The sequence below is a fragment of the Antedon mediterranea genome, chromosome 2 (assembly GCF_964355755.1).
Source record: "Antedon mediterranea chromosome 2, ecAntMedi1.1, whole genome shotgun sequence".
NCBI classification, from domain to species: domain Eukaryota; kingdom Metazoa; phylum Echinodermata; class Crinoidea; order Comatulida; family Antedonidae; genus Antedon; species Antedon mediterranea.
In genome coordinates this window covers 25349113-25368535 of record NC_092671.1, presented here as the reverse complement: position 1 = coordinate 25368535, position 19423 = coordinate 25349113, and the positions used below count along the sequence as shown (strand labels likewise).

Sequence of the window (19423 nt, the reverse complement as noted above, 5' to 3'; positions counted from 1 at the left end):
TTTAGATTCTGGTATCGGAAAGAGCATCTCCATTACAAATGTGTGTAAACTTTAACAGTACAAGATGAAGTTGCTTCAAGATATGCTGAAAGCGAACTACTTTACGTTGTAAATGAACATTTTATTGTACTGTACTCATTTTGTGACTTCGCTAAAAAGAAATCACCTCGTTTGTTAACAACTGCAATTCACAAGATTTCGCACAAAAACTACAAGGATACTGTTCTTGTACTACTACTCACAATAGCTTTCTTACTCGGTTATATTATATTAAAGGGCAGAATGAGGGTCAACAAAAACACATTTGAAGTTGCTTCGAAATACGGAATGTCAAATAACATGCATGCCGTATAAATTCACATATGAGTGATGAATTTGTTAATTTCTATGGAAAGTAAAACAATCGCACATGAACAACTTGTTAAGAACGTAATTAGGCGATGGACATTTGGCAGAGATAGACAGAGAATACAAACATTACAATAAAATGTATGATTTAATAATTAAAGCATGTTCTATCTTATATAGTATGATAGGTTCAAAGCTTCAAATAACTTCAATTTTGCAGGATAAATACTTGTTGCTATAAATACTACTGTAGGAAAAACGTCGCAAAAAATGGATACAATTTCTTATTAAAAACCGTATCACTTAAATGCCATGAAGACGAAATGTTCATGTAAAGTGTAAGCATTGGTAAAATTACAAAACATGATTACATAATATTACATTCATAAAAACTGTTCAAATAATTTATGGTATTACATTTTCAGGAAATACAAAGATCAAACACTAAGTAAGCCAATTTACATGCATGTATAAAATTAAACTAAACAAATGTTATATAAAATGTTTTGCGTATAAAAGAAATAAATGTTTAAAATAACTAAAAATCCATTCATTCCGAGTCAATTGATTTTTTTTCTTTATATTTTAGTTCATCAGGTAACTAAATTTGTTTCTATCCAGGATTTTGTAAAAGTGAATAATTATACATTAAAGCCTATTCAACAACAATAAATCGTTTTGTTCAGTGGGACAATACATCTTTAAAGCTGCGTTTGCTATAGTAATAGGCCTAATAGACTTACACCCTCAAAAGAATTGTCTCTGTTTAGTATAGTTGTTTATTTGTCAGTTGTTTTACCACCATCATGCATAAACATTAATTATTTGTATACTATTTTGATTACCAATATATTATGCACTCATTAAGTTCAAACGTTCATCCATGGAACTATACAACTGTATTGGCACCTAGATATACTTTGTAACAGTATTATTTAGTGCTGAAGATGAACAATAAAGTTTGAAATAAGTTTAAAATTTTTAATTTCCTTTCACTCTTCAAAAGGTTTAAATCATAGAGTTTAATCAAAACTAGGTTAACTGTTTTTAATTTAAACGTTTTACTAGCTTGTACTTGACTAAAAATATATATATATATAATACTAAATATTAAAAATCTTAAGCTACTGTCAAGATACAAATTGCACGATTCATAGGATAAAATAACACTAACTTTCAGCACCTTTCAATGCAAAATTAAATAATGAAATCTATATATATATATTTACTATCAACTACAAATTTGATGATAGAATAGCAATATAGTCTGGTATACTGTATATGAAATTGCGCACAGAAAAAAAGGGGAGTCAATCATATGGTACTTACTACTGTACATTTCACAAACATTCAGTGTGCTTTTTCAACAAAAAGAAAATTTACTCCTATTATTATTAGAATTCACATGAAATTATTTCAAATAAGAATTCCTAAAACAAATTGTTAAGAAATCAAACATCTACCTGTATATGCTACAGTAATTGAATGCAAGAATACAAATGTATTTAGTTACAGAATATCACTAAAGCTAGATATTGAATAATAGTACATTGTACAAAATGGTTCAGCCTGTGTCTATAGTAGAACCTCTATAAAGGGGACAGTGTCAGGATCCAACATAGTGTACACATTTCAGTTTTGACTGCCTTGTATACACTGTATTTTGCTTTATATACTGTATACCTTGTGTAATGAAGTTTCCATTTGTCATTACATTAAAATGATTCATTTAATACCACTCGTTCGTTCCATGACAAAATGTTCACCTTAAAAGGATTGAAGGGCTCTATTGTATTTCTAGTATCACTTCACTCATGGTTTTTACCTTGTTTAAAACTTTCAAAATGCTAATTAAATTATTTTTAAATGCTTAAAAGAAAATTACTTTTTGGTAGCGTTTCTTCTCTTTGGCTATTTTCTTCAAGTTAATCCCATTTCAAAAGGAGTTCAACTTACATTTAAATTTGTACATTAACAGCTATTTTTCTATAAGGTAAAATATTGGTGGGTTGATGTAAAAATCATAACCATTTCAGATTAAACAAAAATTAATACATTTGAAATTTAGTGCAACATTTTTAAAAGAAACCAATACATTTATACTTATTTTTTCAAGTCATCTTTTCACCCTCTAATGTACAATAATTGGAGAATTCATGTTGAGAAAATAGCAAGGAATTACTAAACGCTGCATCCAAAATTGGTCTAAACATAAACTGTTTCAACATAGCAGAAAGGCTAAATGGGAATTAAAAGGTGGCCTAGCTCAAACAGCAGGAGAGAAGATAGAGTAACAAACTTCAGCTTTGAGATATTATAATAGATAAATAGATTACGTTAATTGTTGATGCAGCACTAAAATAATTTACTATAAAAAAAATATGCTTGGCAAGTCCAGAATAAAGTATAGCAGGCTACTGTATCGGAAATAAATAACAGCACCGCTATTGGATGAAAATTATTACAACTTCAAAACAAGGAGGTATAAAAATAAGCACCTCCTTAATATGATAGTAGTATTGTTGTTTTAAACTAAACTAAACATATTGCTACTAATGTAATTATCGTATAAACAGGTTACTCACAATAAATGTACTTATTGTATAAAAGCAATATTACTGTCAGTTTTTAATACTAAAGAAGACTTTAGAACCACAAGTCATGGTCTTCATGGTTCTATGGATCATGTGACACACATTAGGTCATTAGCACTTGATTGACCTTTACTGTGTGTTGCCTTTGTTATTACCTGTGGACATGTTTCCACATTACCACTTCAAAGAGCGTGTATACATCAGTTGCAGATTGTGGCCAGTGATAAAGTGGTTGTAGGATGACCAACAAAGTTAGCAATCAATCGTTGATGTTTCTATATTGATTGGAGAAGGCTCTTCACCAGCTATAATTGCCAGGTGCTGCCCATGACTGATGGAAGGGCCTGTTGCAATATAAATAAAATAATAAAAATTATGGTATTAAAAGGGAATAGTTCAAGTCTTTATCACAATTACTTATTGAAATGAATATTAACTTTAAAAAAAAAAAAGAATTCTGAAATTTGGCCTTGCATCAAAACACTTTTCGTCTTTTTTTAAATGTTTAAAGAAAACTGAAATCTAAGGTTAGTTTCAAGAATCTAAAAGTTTAGGACTAACTGCATGTAGACCTTACTAGGTTGCCACACACTTATGATCTGTGACACAGGTTATGCAACACTGTGAGTGTTTGCGTAACTGGTGATGAAAGATCACCAAATTTAAAATCCTGCAAACAAAATGTTGATCGGCCAACATATTTTGTTGTAAAAACAAAAAGTACAGTACTAATTAAATATTAACATTCACAGACATTATTTTATTATTGGCTACTGCATGACATCATGTTTCTATAGCAACTCGCTAGTTAGTTACTATACTCGAAATTTATGTAACTAAAATTATTAACTTACATATTCTCAATAAAACTTGAAGATCTCCAGATTTCCTGCTGCATGTCAGGGTTCCCACGCACAACAGACAGTGCCCTATCATCGAGTGTCCTGGGATCTATGCGTGGGTCAATTCTTGGATCCATCCGAAGATCTGATCTTGAGTTGAGGCGTAGATTCTGAGGTTGCATCATGCGATAGTCCATTCTTTGCTCTGATCTAGGATCAAGATTAAGTGACTCTATTCTTTGAGGTAATCGTCTGTCACCTGCCATGCGATGTTGATCAGTCATTTGTTCCGTCCCTGGTTCCTGACATATCAGGTTGTCTCCACTAGAACCTGAAGAGTGAGTAATTACAGATTCTGAACCCCTATTTTGCAGTGAGTACTCCACCATCTGGCTTTTATTTTCTTCAGATCTACTTTCCATAACATTCAATGGAGGCTGAAGCATCTGGTCCACAGCCAAAGACATCACCTGAGGAGGAAGGTTTGCTCGGTTGGCAGTGTCTGGCTCAGAGTATCGTGTGCTTGGTTCACTGCTGCTACTCATCCTGTTACGCTGTCTAGGGCGAGGAGATTTTGATTTGGCAGAAGGTTTTCGCTCGACACCATTATCAGCCCACCAATCATAACCGTGAACAGATTTCTTGTGTGTTTTCAGGCTGACATTATGTGCGAAACTAGCAGGACAATCTGAGCATTGGAAAGGTTTCTCACCAGTGTGGACCCGCATGTGAGCAACCATACTATGCTTCTGAACAAATCCTTTGTTACAAACTGTGCAATGGTAAGGTTTATCATTCAAGTGTATTAATTTGTGGCGTTCTAGACGATGGCTAACGGTAAACGTTTTCCCACACTCTTCACAGATAAAGCTACGTTCTCCGTGGCTTTTCCGTGTATGATTTCGAAGGTTTTGCTCAGTCCAAAATTCACGTTGACAAACTGTGCAAGCAAACGTTTTTCCACTTTCCGAATTCTCATGCCACTTTTTATGCTGATTAAATCCAGAATGAAAAGTAAATGTTTTTGAACATTTTTCACACTTAAATGGTTTATCTGGAAGATGTCGTACACGATGACGTTGCAGTTGGTGCAGATGAGAGAAGCCTTTCCCACAAAACTCACAAACACATCGTACAAATGGTACGCCATGAACTGTTTTTAAATGTTTCTCAAACACAGGATGTGTTTGAAACTCTTTCTCACAATGTTCGCATTTATATGACTTTCTGAAAAGACCATTATCGTGCAATGCCATGTGATCTTTGAACTCTTTCTTTTTTATGAATTGTTCCTGACATTTGTCACAAAAGTTCTGTTTTTGGTGTGTAAGTTTATGCTTTTCTAATGAATCTTCTGATCTGCATCTTCTTGGACACACATCACAGCCAAATTTAGCAGGTGGCCTACCACACCTAGAAGTCATTCTCTTTCGCGTTGTGTTTTTTTTTCGTAGTTTACTCACTGGACCACCAGACGAATTTCGTAACGGTTGTTTACGTTTTCTTTTTTTAAAGCTGTCACATTTTTTTTCATGAGTTTCTAATAAATCTGGATCACCAAATACCTTTCCACATTCTCCACACACCAAGTTGAAATCATCATCGTCGTCGTCAATGCACTCATCCACAGTGTAATCTTCGGTTTCCTCTTGATAATCATAGTTCTCTACAACAACTGAAGCAACTCTCCGTGTTGGTAAAGACTTTCTGCGATTCAACTTTTTCTTTCCTACAGGGATGCTACTGTTTATGGTGTCTGAAATAGCCTTTCCACTTGTTTCTGTTGCATTATCATCAGATGTTCTTTCAGAATTAAAGCCTATCACTTTGTCAAGCATGCATTTTCCATCCAAGTTTCTGCCATACATCTTGTTATCTTGGTTCTCGATACCTAGTCTGTTAATTCTGAAAAGGCAACATTTAAATGATTTACATTATAATAACTACAGTTACTACTACTATAACTTTTATTAATTTATTATTTCTTAATACTGAACTCTTCAAAGGCCCAGTTATAATGATTGGCTGTGTGTGGCAGTGGCTGTGTTGTACTAGTATACCAGGGTAACCCCCTACTCAGCTCGAAAGATGTACTAGGTTCCTTCAAAATAGATGTGTACACTGGACCTAGGGTTTATAGCCCATATCTGAGAAGATTACCACCAGACCCATAGAGCAAGTGAGCCTCTAACCTATGCCAATGTTATGAGTTAATGTGGGTTAATCCTGTTTTCTGTTTCATTTCAGCCTCCAAACATAATCCTACTTACCATAAATTCTAATAAATGAGTATTTTATGACTTTGCAAAATAAAAATACTGAAAACAATATGATAGTAATACTGCTACAACAGAATTAAATACATACCCAGTTCCATTCCTTCTTAGGCGCATTCTACTTGTTGAGGGCGGTCTAGTTTGGTGTGGACTTTCATAACTTTAAAGTGAACATTTTAAAATAGAAATTAATTAATTAGAATTTAATTAAAAACAATATAGTTTATTCACTATGATTGTTGGAAATTCTGTGTGAAAAGACTATGTACGAAACTTGCTGGATAAACTGACATGTACTCTAGGATAGCCCTCTTCTTCTCAAAGGGGAGCGCATAACTGGTTAGGTATAAATAGGCAGGAGTCGCTAAAACTATCTTTGAGGGAGGTTCAAAGTTTTTGTTACTTTTCGAGATGTACTCTACTCGGAGGGAAAAAGCTTGTCGGTCGACCCAGAGTAAGCTAGGCACAAAATAGACAATACTCACTAATCAATAAGAAAAACAGCAAGCTCTTCAAGATTACTCATGCGTAAAGCTGAGGCAAGGTTATGCCATCGCTGCCAGGCCTTTCCAAGAACAAGTTTCTCTGCAGCAAACATTGCATGATTCACCTCACTTTCTTCATCTTCTGATTCTCCATCATCATTGTCTTCATCCTCCGTGTCTTCCATCACCTCCTTTTCCTCGTTAAGATTGTCAGTGTCATCCTCCTCTTTTATGTTCTTTTGTAATTGCTTATTTTCACTAAAGTATGAAAAAAACAACAACAAACAAGTACTGTATAATAAACCTGTTAAAAACCATTAATGTAATAATATTGTGTGTGTTCAAGTGACAGCTTTTAGTATACTAAAACCATTATTGGTTGAATTGACCGATAAACAACAAATTAATATCTTACACATCATGGTCAACAACCGGACCAGAATCGTGCATCACAGCATCATAAAATCTTTTCTTTAGAGGGTGTTGTGATGTTCTACTACCAGCCGAAGATAATCCAGATGTTTCCCTTTGTTGGCCAAGTATATCCAACCTAACATTGACATTAGCTGGTTCAACCTTGGGCAAAATTACACTAGAGGCTGTTTTCCCAGTATCAGTCAAAGAATTCAATGTGTTGTCTTTATGTATGTAATTAGAATTGGTCTCCGAGTAACTATCAGCTTCAGTGACCAGGTTTGTGGATGACGGATACTTCTTATTTACAATCTCCTCTTCCTGTTCTTCATCATCCTCTTCCTCCTCACTTGATTCTTTATCACTACTGCTACCATCTGATTCTGAACCATTGTCTTCATTTTGTTGTATGGCTGTATTCTTGTCTGATATCATTTTTGACATCGGCTGACATGCTTCCTCATTGTAGCTATTTTTAATTTCATCCTCCTCTTCATCACTATACTCAGACTCTGATGTTTCTTCTTCATCCGAGGATCCTAAGCATTCATGGCTTGTCCTTCTATGTAGGTTTCTGGAAGTGTTTATTTTATTGTTATATCCAGCATTATGTCCGTGTCTCAATCCTGCCTCCTTTTTGACTACTGGTGTAATCAAAGCAAATTCAGATTCATTAACATTAGTACCTAAACCAGGTTCAGAATCAAATAGGTGGTTGGACATATCATCTGTTTGTGCAAGACTGCCATGACCTGCTAAGTTATTGGTTTCGGTAGAGGTACCATAGTTAGCTGCTTTGGCATCCTCCATTATGACATGAAGATCTACATTGAGTCAACAACTTTTAACCAATGCCTTGAAATTTAAAGCAAAAAACATTGTATTTCATTACAAATGAATAATGCACTTTAGTTTTAATTCAGTATTTTTTGTATTTACAGTTACAGTATTTACTAAAAGAGTAATTTATGCCTAGGCCTAGGCCTAATTTAATTTATTTAATTAAATGTAAAATATTACTATTATACTATTAGTATTAGTGAGGGGAATGTAGTTATGATGGCAACAAACTTGCATGATAATAATAATATTTTTCTTCTTTTTTTGACAATAAGTAAGTCATTAGTTAAATATCTTAATATTAATAATGTATAAGCCTGGGCCTAGTAAACAGGACACATTAATACTGTCGTTTGGACGGTCAGGATAGTTTCTAGTCTACACATCAGGTAAAACTATCCCAGCAGCTACTCGACTCCGAGCCCCTGCTGCAGCATCACCCAGAAGAAATCTAATGAAAACAAACAAACTACGTACTCGGCCTTTACAACCCGAAGCCTATAAAATGATGTGGAATAACTTGCAGTGGTTCCACCCATTCATTCAATGATGCACTATATCCTGTTTTACCATGTATATAATTGTCTTTAAATACTACATTTTACGTTGCTCATCTTCTTTCTTATACTCATTATCATAATAAAACCAACACATTTCTCGCGAACCTCGACACCACACTTAACATCAGCCAACCTATGCCCCACTGACAATCCGTGGCCAGGTATGCGTTTGCATTTAGCCCAATTTTTATCTCAAGTCTCAACTTATTCTAAATATATTTATAAATATTAAACGAATAAAATTATTATTAACCTTAAAGATGTATTGTCCCTTGAAACACAAAAAAAATGAAGGTCAAAATATTCTAAATTTAAATTGACCATATCAAAGTAATATTAAAGTTATTCACCTTAAGTCGAAAATTCAAGCCAAAAACAACAATTTTACGTTTTTAACAGCTAAATTAATTTGATTACATTTCGTCTGGATAATCGTCCCGAGCGAAAGTAAACAACGATTTTAAACCATGAGTATACAGTATGCATGATGCTAATTAGGATTGTTTACAATTCGTCACAAATGAGAAGGTGTTTTCACACAGAGATCGCGAGGAAGTTTTATGATTATGCATACAGAGAGTAGCCAAATAGTGTTGCATTATGAGATATGTTTTGATAGAAAACTTTGACTGGAAGTCAAAGTTATTTTTTGAACCAAAAAACGTCTGTATTTCAGTGAAATGATTTTTTTTCGACTCATTTTTGGTGAAAATTAATAACTATTATGATACTTTAAAATGACCCCTTTTTTTTTTTGGAATTTGACAAAAAACGTCTGTATTTCAGTTAAATGATTTTTTTTCGAATCATTTTTGGTGAAAATTAATAACTATTATGATACTTTAAAATGACCCATTTTTTTTTTAAATCTTTTTTTTTTTTTGGAATTTGACAAAGGGACAATACATCTTTAACCCTAACCCTAACCCATAGTTAAAGTTAGGCCTACTTCTATTATGCTCAAATCGAAAATATTCCTATTGAGTTTATTATTAGTTATTTCCTTTAATGTTCTATGTTTTCGTTTCTTTTTAACGTTCTTGAACTTAGCTTTGATTTTATTCCGATTTTTAAAAATGCAATGCCAATGCAATAAATTGTGATTGTGATTGATGATAAATATTCAATAGCGCCATCTATCAGTTAAAATCTATTAGTAAGAGTAGCTTGCGTATTATTTCACGTACAGTACTAGTCTGGGTTCCAGACGGAGTTTTGTCTTAATATTAATAAAAATATAAATATTTTTGCACATATGGCTTTTTACGGAAGCCCGTTCGGGCCACAAGATAACTATATTTTAAAAGCTGTTATCTGGCGGCCGCCACTTAATTATCTGGCGGCCGCCACTTAATTATCTGGCGGCCGCCACTTAATTATCTGGTGGCGGCCAGATAATTAAGTGGCGGCCGCCACTTAATAATTAGTACATGTCCCGTCACGTGACATGTACGTGCATTGGATCAGAGGCGATGTTGCATATGGAACGCCATCGCTGCCTCCGGCAGCAAACTTTAATTCTATTCGGCTCTTTTACCATTCGGCGCATTTCTATTCGGCCCATTTACCATTACGTTCGGCTCTTTCAGCATTCGGCTCTTTTTTATTCGGCCCATTTACCATTACGTTCGCTTCTTTTTTTTTATACGGCGCAATTAGATTCTAACCTTTTTTACATGGGGTCAAATGGAAGAAAATCAACGGCTGGAAATGAGTCTATGAAAAGTTTACAAAACATATAGATGCAGCATGTAGAGTGTTTGGTTGGTTGAATTAAATAAATTTGAAGGCTATTTCAATATGACTAATCATTTTATTGACATGATTAATGTGTTATAGAGAACTTGTCCCACCTTATTGGCTATTTTGAAAGAGAAAAGGTTTGATTTATGGCCTAGGCTAGCTAGACCTAGTCTAGTGTCAGCCTAACTTTTAGCAATAATAATTTACCCTTTCTCTCTCAAAATTTGTAAAAAGATGAATTAATTTAGGGTATTCAACACATCTTTAATCGTAAATATGGTAAATGGGCCGAATAGAAATGCGCCGAATGCTAAAAGAGCCGAACGTAATGGTTGTAAAAGAGCCGAATAGAATTAAAGTTTGCTGCCGGAGGCAGCGATTGCGTTCCATATGCAACATCGCCTCTGATCCAATGCACGTACATGTCACGTGACGGGACATGTACTAATTATTAAGTGGCGGCCGCCAGATGATAATTAAGTGACGGCAGCCAGATAATTAAGTGGCGGCCGCCAGATAATACAGCTTTTTAAATATAGTTAACTTGTGGCCCGAACGGGCTTCCGTAGCTTTTTATACGTGTATTACTTGAGTTTGTATTTTCAGACAAACATCGAAATAAAAACAAATAGGCCTACATTTTTTAAAAAACAATGAATACAGGCTTGGGGAAAGTCTAGTACAGTACGTGAAATAATACGCAAGCTACTCTTACTAATAGATTTTAACTGCAGTTTTGTTAAATCTTGATTATTATTTCAAGTACTGTATCGTAAATTGTCAAATTTCGACAAAAATATTTTTGAACTATGATTCTACTGTATAACTCCGATGTATGCTTAAATTGAATAATTTATAGTAATTAGTATACAGTGTACACACATCTACGACGACACGCGAGGAGGGTGTATAGAAAGCCCACCCCACCCCACGCGAGGACGACTTCTCGCGCATCTCCATTTTGAAGGCTAGGCTATATCTATAATATAGCAGGGGTGGCGCCAGGATCTTTCCGACGCGGGGGCTAAATTCCCCGACGGGGGGGGGGGGGGGGCTATGCGAGTGAAGCGAGCATCACTTGGCTGGGGGACAGGGGGGCCGCCTGGGGGTCCAAGGGGGGGGGAGCCCCCGGAAGCAACACGTTATAGCGTAATTTGAGGCCGTTTTAATCAGATTTAGGGTAGCCAATTTTTTCAATTTTGTATGGTGCATAAATAAAATACTGTGTGAAAAACACATTGCAAGAGGTCCGGTACGATGACTGTGTAAATCCATTCTTTCAAATTTAAAAATGAAGTTTTTAAAGTTCAATAGGCCTATGCCTATCATAGAAAATATACGCGAACGTAAAACCTACCCACGGGCCAAGAGGTATATCGTTATAATCGCAGAGACGTAGGCAGGTTGCTGTCTGGGGGTGCGAAAATTGTAAATGCGCGAGATATCCATGGCCTGATCTGTAAGAAAATGTTGTAAAATAGAGCTGCTAGGTCCCCGGAAATTGAAATTATACATTGATATATCAAACGAAATTACAAGTCTATCAGAGAACAAGCCCACCGAGGTTGAGAGATGGAGCTAAGGACATTTAAACAACTAGAGTTGTTAGGTCCCCGGATATTGGATTATAGTATTTCGAAAAAAAGAAACAAAATATATAAGGCTCCAGGACCAGCCCTACAATTAGGGTTGAGCTGCTAAGAAAATTGTGAAAAATAGACCTGCTAGGTACCTGGAAATTGCACTTATATATAGGCCCATATTGATAAATGAAACGAAATTATAAGTCTACAGAACCAGAGCTAAGAAAATTGTCAAAAATAGAGCTGCTAGGTCCCTGCAAAACATTGAAATATGAAACGAAATTATAGGTCCAGCCCACCATGGTTGGGGTGGAGCTAAGAACATTCTGAAAATTTAATTTATTATACTTCGAAGCATAAAACAAGATACCGGTAAGTCTCCAGAACCAGCCCTACCTTGGATATAAAAAAAAAATTGAAAAAATAGAGCTCAAGGTTCAATGCACTGACTGTATATTGTACATCGAAATATGAAACAAAATGTACGGTAAGTATACATGACCAGCTCTATAATTGGGGACGGTTGAGCTAAAACAATTTTGAAAACTAGAGATGCAGGTCTTCAAAAATTACACCTATACTTTAAAAAAATTCAGACAGGCCTAAACAAGTTACCCTTTTTACCTTTTATTTGGAGGGGAATGCGTCCACAAGCGTAGACCATTTTCCGTCGGGGAAACCAGTTTATTTCCCAGATGTGAATCTGGAATTTCGATGTACGAGCAGTTCATGACATACAGGACATTGGAAATGTAATAACTTAGCTATAATAAGATGTTGGCTAAACGAAAATGGCATGTTTTTTGTTTAGTAATGTAGGCCGAGCCTACAGTGAAAAACGTCTATTTCAGGTTCAGGTACCTACCCCACGATAATCGTAAATTAAAAAATTGAACATACGAACAATAAAATAGATCGCGAAGATAATTCGTACACTTTTGCTGTCGATACACAGTAGGCCCTACACGACGTATCATACATCACTGCATCATCAGTATTAGTATTGAAATAACTACTTCGTATGTAATATACGTATATATAACGCGTCAGTAAACTTCTCCTGGAAAGTAACTACAGTACACATTCTGGTCCCTGTAGATGAGTGGAAATAGACTTTTCAGTCAAACAAATTGCAACAGTTTGTTTTTTTGCTGAAACATGCTCAACTATATGTAGATATTATCATATCCAAAATCTACCCTGATCTGCCCATTATAAATTACCTAATTTGCATAAAATCAAAATGGCTGCCATTTTACAACTTTGATCCCAATTATCTCTTAAACCATAAAGAATTTGGTATAAGAATGTATTGAACACAAATATAAACATGACCCCAAAGATTCAGAATAATATATTTGATTTGTCTTTGGGGTCAAGGTCAAAGGTCATTTCAGTTTGACATCTAAAATATGCTAATTATCTCTTAATCTCTTAGGTATTTTGAATAAGAATGTATAAGTACAAATATAAATGTGACCCTAAAGATTTAAAATAATGTATTTGATTTGTCTTTGGGGTCAAGGTTAAAGGTCATTCCAGTATGGCCTCTAAAATATGCTAATTATCTCTTAATCCATTAGGTATTTTGAATAAGAATGTATAACTATAAGTACAAATATAGGCCTAAACATGACGCTAACGGTTTAGAATAATGTACAGTAATTGAGTTGTATTAGGGTTCAAGGTTCAAAAGGTCATCTAATTACACTATATAAAATTTGAAAATAACTCTCAAAACATCAGGTATTTTTAACAAGAATGTATTTAATATATGACCCTAAATATTCAGAATGATGCAATTGAGTTGTATATGGGGTCAAAGTCAAATGTCATCTAATTATGCCATATAAAATATGCTAATTATCTCTCAAAACATCAGGTATTTTTAACAAGAATGTATTTAATATAAATATAACCCTAAATATTCAGAAAGATGCAATTGAGTTGTATAGGGTCAAATGTCATCTAATTATGCCATATAAAATATACTAATTATCTCTCAAAACATCAGGTATATTGAACAAGAATGTATTTAATAGAAATATACAGTAATATGTTCTTATGATTTGCATTTGATTTGTATTGGGTCAAGATAAAATGTCATTATCTTACAATATAAAATACTCTAATTATGAAGTGAATTCATTTCAATTTGGATGATGTACCTATGAACAAATCATATCTATTTTGAAAAGCTCATTTGAGTTAACTTCAGTGATCAGACTATTAGGAAAGGTGTTTTAATTGTAAGGAATTACATTTATTATATTTGGGTTTTTTTTTTTAGATTATAGTACACTATGCTAAAATATGTCGCACAAAAACTGTCAATCCTGGCTGGTTGTGTGAAGTGTTTAAATTATGGGAAAGTGTGGAAACACTTTTACCCTTACAAAATTTGTAACTGTGAAAATTGAGGTCATGTGGTTCAAACAGTAACCGACCACTTTTTAAACAGTAAAACCTGACCCTAACATTGGGAAAAGTTAAGTTGTACTAACCAAAGTGGGTGCAGTAGTGAAAGATGACATATTCTGTGTATTAAGAATACAGAGACTATGTGAACTAAAAATATTTAGAACAAGTGTCTATAGTTTACTTTAGTATAAGAACGAGTCCTCTGCTCTCAAATGACACAAATACAGAAAATATAGAGTTGCATTAAAAAAAATAGAATCTTTCGTAACACCCTAAATTTTTAAGTTTGAGATGAATGAACATTTTTTAAAATCCAGCCATTAAAAACAAGTGTAGTTTGTATTCATATTTAAATACCCTTAGTGTATGTTAAAATTTATCACAAACATTTTAAAGTATCAGTATATATTAGGATTAAGTAACAGTATTTATTAATACTTTTATTAGCAAAATGATGCTTCAATCGAGAATGATTACAGTAAGACAGTAATTTCATTGTGATACTTACTAAAGTATATACTTTAACAAAACTAGTTCTTTGCAACTGTTGTTGCTTAGTTTAGTTGTTGTAGATAATTTGATTTAAAAAAAAATTATAGATGATAATTTAAATTACTAATTATCAGAAAGCTAAGTTTCTTGGTCTACTCTGACGTAATTTTACTGAATTCTCAGTGAAGCGAGAATTGTCCAGAGTATGGCAAAAACATCTTAAAAAGTAACTCCATTGACGATCGAGTCCGACCCAAAAATTATTTTGACATTTTTGTGACCAATGTTTCAGAAATGTATGGTTATAAGCTCGTAGGCCTACTAAAGTAGGTATGCCTAAATGTAAAAAGTAAATGTCAAAATAAGCTATACTGTATGGTATAAAGTAAATTACCTACAGATCCCATGTCAATTTTGCAGTTATAATATTTATAAATAAACAATTTTTTCAAAATGTTTAAGGTAAAATCATTGACCTAGTAATCTCTGGGTGGGAGGGGTGTGGGCGCAGTGTGCATACATCAATCTGCTGCAATGTCTGTACTGTATATGCTGTGTTTTTAGTAGTAGTAAGACTACTATGCAAATTGATTTAAAGGATAATTTGAATTTTTTATATTGTGACCTTTGACCCAGTGACCCCAGGGTAAGATGAAAAATCAAATGTGCTATTCTGAATCTTAAGGGTCATGTTTATATTTGTACTTATACATTCTTATTCAAAATACTTAATGGCTTAAGAGATAATTAGCATAATTTAGATGTCAAACTGGAATGACCTTTGACCTTGACCCCAAAGACAAATCTTTGGGGTCATGTTTATATTTGTGTTCAATACATTCTTATACCAAATTCTTTATGGTTTAAGAGATAATTGGGATCAAAGTTGTAAAATGGCAGCCATTTTGATTTTATGCAAATTAGGTAATTTATAATGGGCAGATCAGGGTAGATTTTGGATATGAAAATATCTACATATGTTTCAGCAAAAAAACAAACTGTTGCAATTCTACTGGGTGGAACATGATATCACGCGTAAACCGCAATGGGCCGGGCCCAATGTTAAACGATTCGTACAAAGGGACACCGCCAGACAAGTGCATACCTATTGTTTATTAGATCGCTGGCAATAATGCATGCATAATAAAGTGTAATAGCCCTCCGACGTACTTAACAAAAATGGAACTTCGCGGTTTTCTAGTCGCTGAAGCTACGAAGTGAACCCGAATGATTTTTACTTTATATTATATTCCCCGACGAAAAGTAATCGCGTTCCCCGACGTGGGGGCTAGGCTCCCCGTATCCCCTCCCCGTAGCCCCCCCCCCCCCGCTGGCGCCACCACTGTTAGAGATTCCATAGTCGATCCAAGGAAATGGCAGCGATACTTCGTCGTGATAGTCTTGGCGAAAAACGAATTCAGTTAAATACCCTTGTATTAATAGTTTCGTTATGTACGAAAAAAAAAATCGTGGCGTACTTTATATTATATTCCTTCCTATTATACTCGCGTTCCCTACGTGGGGGATAGGCTCCCCGACGAGGGGGCTACAGCCTCCGTAGCCCCCCCCCCCCCCCCTGGCGCCACCACTGTAATATAGTACTTTTCCTTTAGAATTTGTTGCGTTTGCGCGGGTGCCTCTTATTGTAGACGTAACTCCATTCTATTTTTCATCAAAAAGGTCACCTATAGTCAAAATGACGAGAATTAAAATCTGGTTTTGGCCTCCTGTTCTTCTCTATCTCATAATGGCTATCGCCTGCTGTATTGAGAAAAATGTCTAGCTTTAATTATTACCTTTTTCTTTTTTTTCTTTTGTATTTTATATGTTATATTTTATATTGTGCACTTTTGTTTTATAAATGTGCCACCGATTTAAAGCCTAAATCTAAATAAATAAATACACATTTTTCAGTTCTTATATTCAAGAGAACGGAATCATTACCGTACTCATTAGGGAACAGTTACCATGTGCGATCTACGCCTATTGTTTACTATGGTTGGAAATGGGTACATTATTTGGAAACTCGGACTGGGAATGCTCAAATCTCAAAGCACGTCTGGAAGAGGAGAGTCTATGAGATGTATAAACAGCCAATAAGCAATGTTTTCGTTCTGTCATCGTAGGCATTATCATTGAATTAAATGGTCAAATCCTACTTCTGTGGTACTGTAAATAGTTTTGGCGAATGGTGTGTCAAGTGTAGTGTGTGTAGATAGGCCTAAAGTATTGTTTGATTGGTGAATACGGTGTAGTGGCTTTACGAAGGTTCTGGGAAATTAGAAATTGAAATTGATAATAAATCATTATTTCTTAAATTATTAAATAGAATATCAATTTAAAAAAACATCATTTAATGATGAAAGAACAATAGTTAACACTGTAAAGCTCAGTTCCCACGATCAGTTTTTTTCTTCCGTCTTCCAAAGGGACACTGTATTGATTGATGGAAAGTGCCTGTTTCCAGTCACCTTTAGGGTTAAATCTATTATTTTAACTGCTCCCTTGTGTATAAAAGAGAGAAAATAGTGACTTATAAGTTTTAGTGCATGTCCTATTATTAATGAAACTGACACCAGTTTTTTACACCAATAGCCAATCAGATGGGCAGGAATTTGGCTTGGTAGGGATCAACATCTGAATATTGTAGCAGAGAGATATAATATAGTTCACAATATATCTTTTGATTATAGATACCTGAAACAACTTTAGTTAGGAGTTGAATGGAATACAAAGATTATAAAGTGTTATTAAAAGTCATAATATATTATATATTTATATATAATTATAGATAAAATTATTATATTATTATGTCTTCTACTTCCAGTTCCTTTATTAAATCATGGTATGCTTGCAATCCCACAGTCATCTCTTCACTTGGTCACTAATGACCTACTTTTTGAATAGAATGTCATAAGCTTGCAATTTAGGGACAATCTTTGTATATTGTAGGTATTCAAGGATTGACCTTGTCAACCATTGTGTAAATACTTTCTCTGCTCTCTGCTTTGCTATTCTATTTTTCATTTAGAATTCAATTGTGATATTGTATATTCTTAATACAAATCGAAATGGATTTATTGTTACTTTCGAAAGTTTTGATCATTTTGTATATGGTAAGAGAACTAAATAAACGCAAGCAGAAGAAAAAAACGATTGCAAAAGAAACGCAGTGTGTGGGTGAAACCATGGATACAGCGGCGAAAATCCCACGGAGCAACAAGTCCCTTTGGAAGACGGAAGAACAAACCCGATGGTGGGAACTGAGCTTAAGAAATACTTCTTGTTTTATTCCCCGACGTCTAGGGCAGAAATAAAAAATAATTCATAACAGATAACAAGGCCATATACATAGCTGCAGTCGCGTGCTCAAATTTAAGTTAGTGTTTACCGACCGACCAACCAATCGACATAGTGAATTGTAGAGTCGCGTTTGCTTCCCGTCTTTAATAATTCGCATGAATAACAATTTATGATCTACCAAAAAAAAAACTCCGTTTTGATTAATTAAGGAGGAAGATTGAAATCCTAATAAGGTGCAATTGTATATACCACTTGACCTTCTTCTTGTCCGCTTTCATTTTTAATGTCGCATTTTTAACTTCCAAAAAGTGAGCGCGCGCCTCCAGCTATCGGGCCTGGATCCGACATGGTGACCCCACATCCCCACCCCATAAGATTAAAAAGCAGTATTGTAAAATCTGATTGTTGTTACAAACTGATGTAATATATAAATCGTTTGTCCGTGATTCGATTCCTGAACCAATCATGTTGGGGGTAGGGGGGGGGGGGGGTGAACCACGTCGAATGATAAATTGGATTGGATAAAGTTAAAACAACAATTTAAATTTCTCATTAAATTATAAATATACAACGCTCCAAGTTTTATTTACGGAAATCCAATTACAAATTGAATAGACCTAATTAGCAATAAATTTTATTGATAAAATTCCTCTGGCTGCAGGCAAAGAAAGGTAAAACTGATTTTAATTTCATTAAAATGAATGTGCATCATCAAGCAAAAAGAAAATATCTTCATAATAAAATAACATTGAAAAACATTGTTTAAAAACTGTTAATTCGGAGAATCGATAATTCTGGGTCACTAGAAATTAGGCTACCTCGACATCCGGTATATTCAAAAGGCTGAAACCAGACTTAACAACACTATTAGCATAATAAACGATTAGTCCATTGTAATGACAGGATCCCGATTAATATTAATGTAAATAGATGTAACTAAAACAAATCACGTTAGGTTAGAGTCAGGTAAAGTAGCAAATATAAATTTATTTTATCTGTTTGAAGAATAAAAGAATGTATTGCGTATTTAGAAATATTGGTAAGCATTATACAACAATAATATCGCACCCTAAATATACAATAGGTATGGACCAAAAGCACGAGCCAGCAAGCAACGTCACTAGTTAAACGCCTGTCAGGCTACAACAGAAAAATAGCGGCCTGACGACCTAATTTTGTCTGAACTGAGGGGGAAGAACTAGCGAGCGCACATGCGTATGATACTTTTGGACATCTCTCTCATTCACAATTCATTTAGATCTAGACGAAGAAGCAACCTTTGCAGATTCAAGCTTCCGCAATTATCAGCTCAGAAACTCATTTTTTCATAATTGGTAAGATTTGATAAATTATATTCAAAAATTTAAGTACAGCGCGCTCTATTCTAAGTACCCAAATTTGCCACGGATGACGTGCGCGCGAAAGTGCCTGTTAGCATGAACACTGCGTTATTGCGTAAGAGCATCCTTCGGCCTACGGCAAAATTGTAATTTTAAATAAATATACATCTAGTCATACAGAA

General features: G+C 34.5%; 2 protein-coding genes across 2 annotated transcripts in view; one reads left to right on the top strand and one right to left on the bottom strand.

Moving 5' to 3' along the window:
* Positions 1-477: 477 nt before the first annotated feature.
* Positions 478-8439, bottom strand: LOC140040776 (uncharacterized). Its single transcript, XM_072086946.1, has 6 exons — positions 8277-8439; positions 6961-7814; positions 6546-6803; positions 6152-6220; positions 3797-5689; positions 478-3286 (listed from the first exon to the last, which is right to left on the bottom strand). Exons 2-6 carry the CDS (start codon positions 7767-7769, stop codon positions 3241-3243), a joined length of 3075 nt encoding a protein of 1024 aa, XP_071943047.1. The 5' UTR covers positions 7770-7814; positions 8277-8439; the 3' UTR covers positions 478-3240.
* Positions 8440-19112: 10673 nt separating this feature from the next.
* Positions 19113-19423, top strand: part of LOC140040775 (nuclear receptor subfamily 1 group D member 2-like) — a 34032-nt gene continuing 33721 nt past the window's right edge. The window contains exon 1 of the mRNA XM_072086944.1: positions 19113-19235. The gene's annotated coding sequence lies outside the window, so the exon portion shown is untranslated. The remainder of the gene's footprint in view (positions 19236-19423) is intronic.

What these genes read in the sequence shown, in the direction of transcription:
- LOC140040776 (XM_072086946.1), bottom strand. Translation starts at nt 7,769, where the DNA reads ATGGAGGATGCCAAAGCAGCTAACTATGGTACCTCTACCGAAACCAAT. An exon ending in CCGGTTGTTGACCATGATGT is followed by an intron (nt 6,804 to 6,960) that starts GTAAGATATTAA and finishes TTCATACTTTAG; the next exon opens with TGAAAATAAGCAATTACAAA. An exon ending in TCAAGTTTTATTGAGAATAT is followed by an intron (nt 3,287 to 3,796) that starts GTAAGTTAATAA and finishes ATATTGCAACAG; the next exon opens with GCCCTTCCATCAGTCATGGG.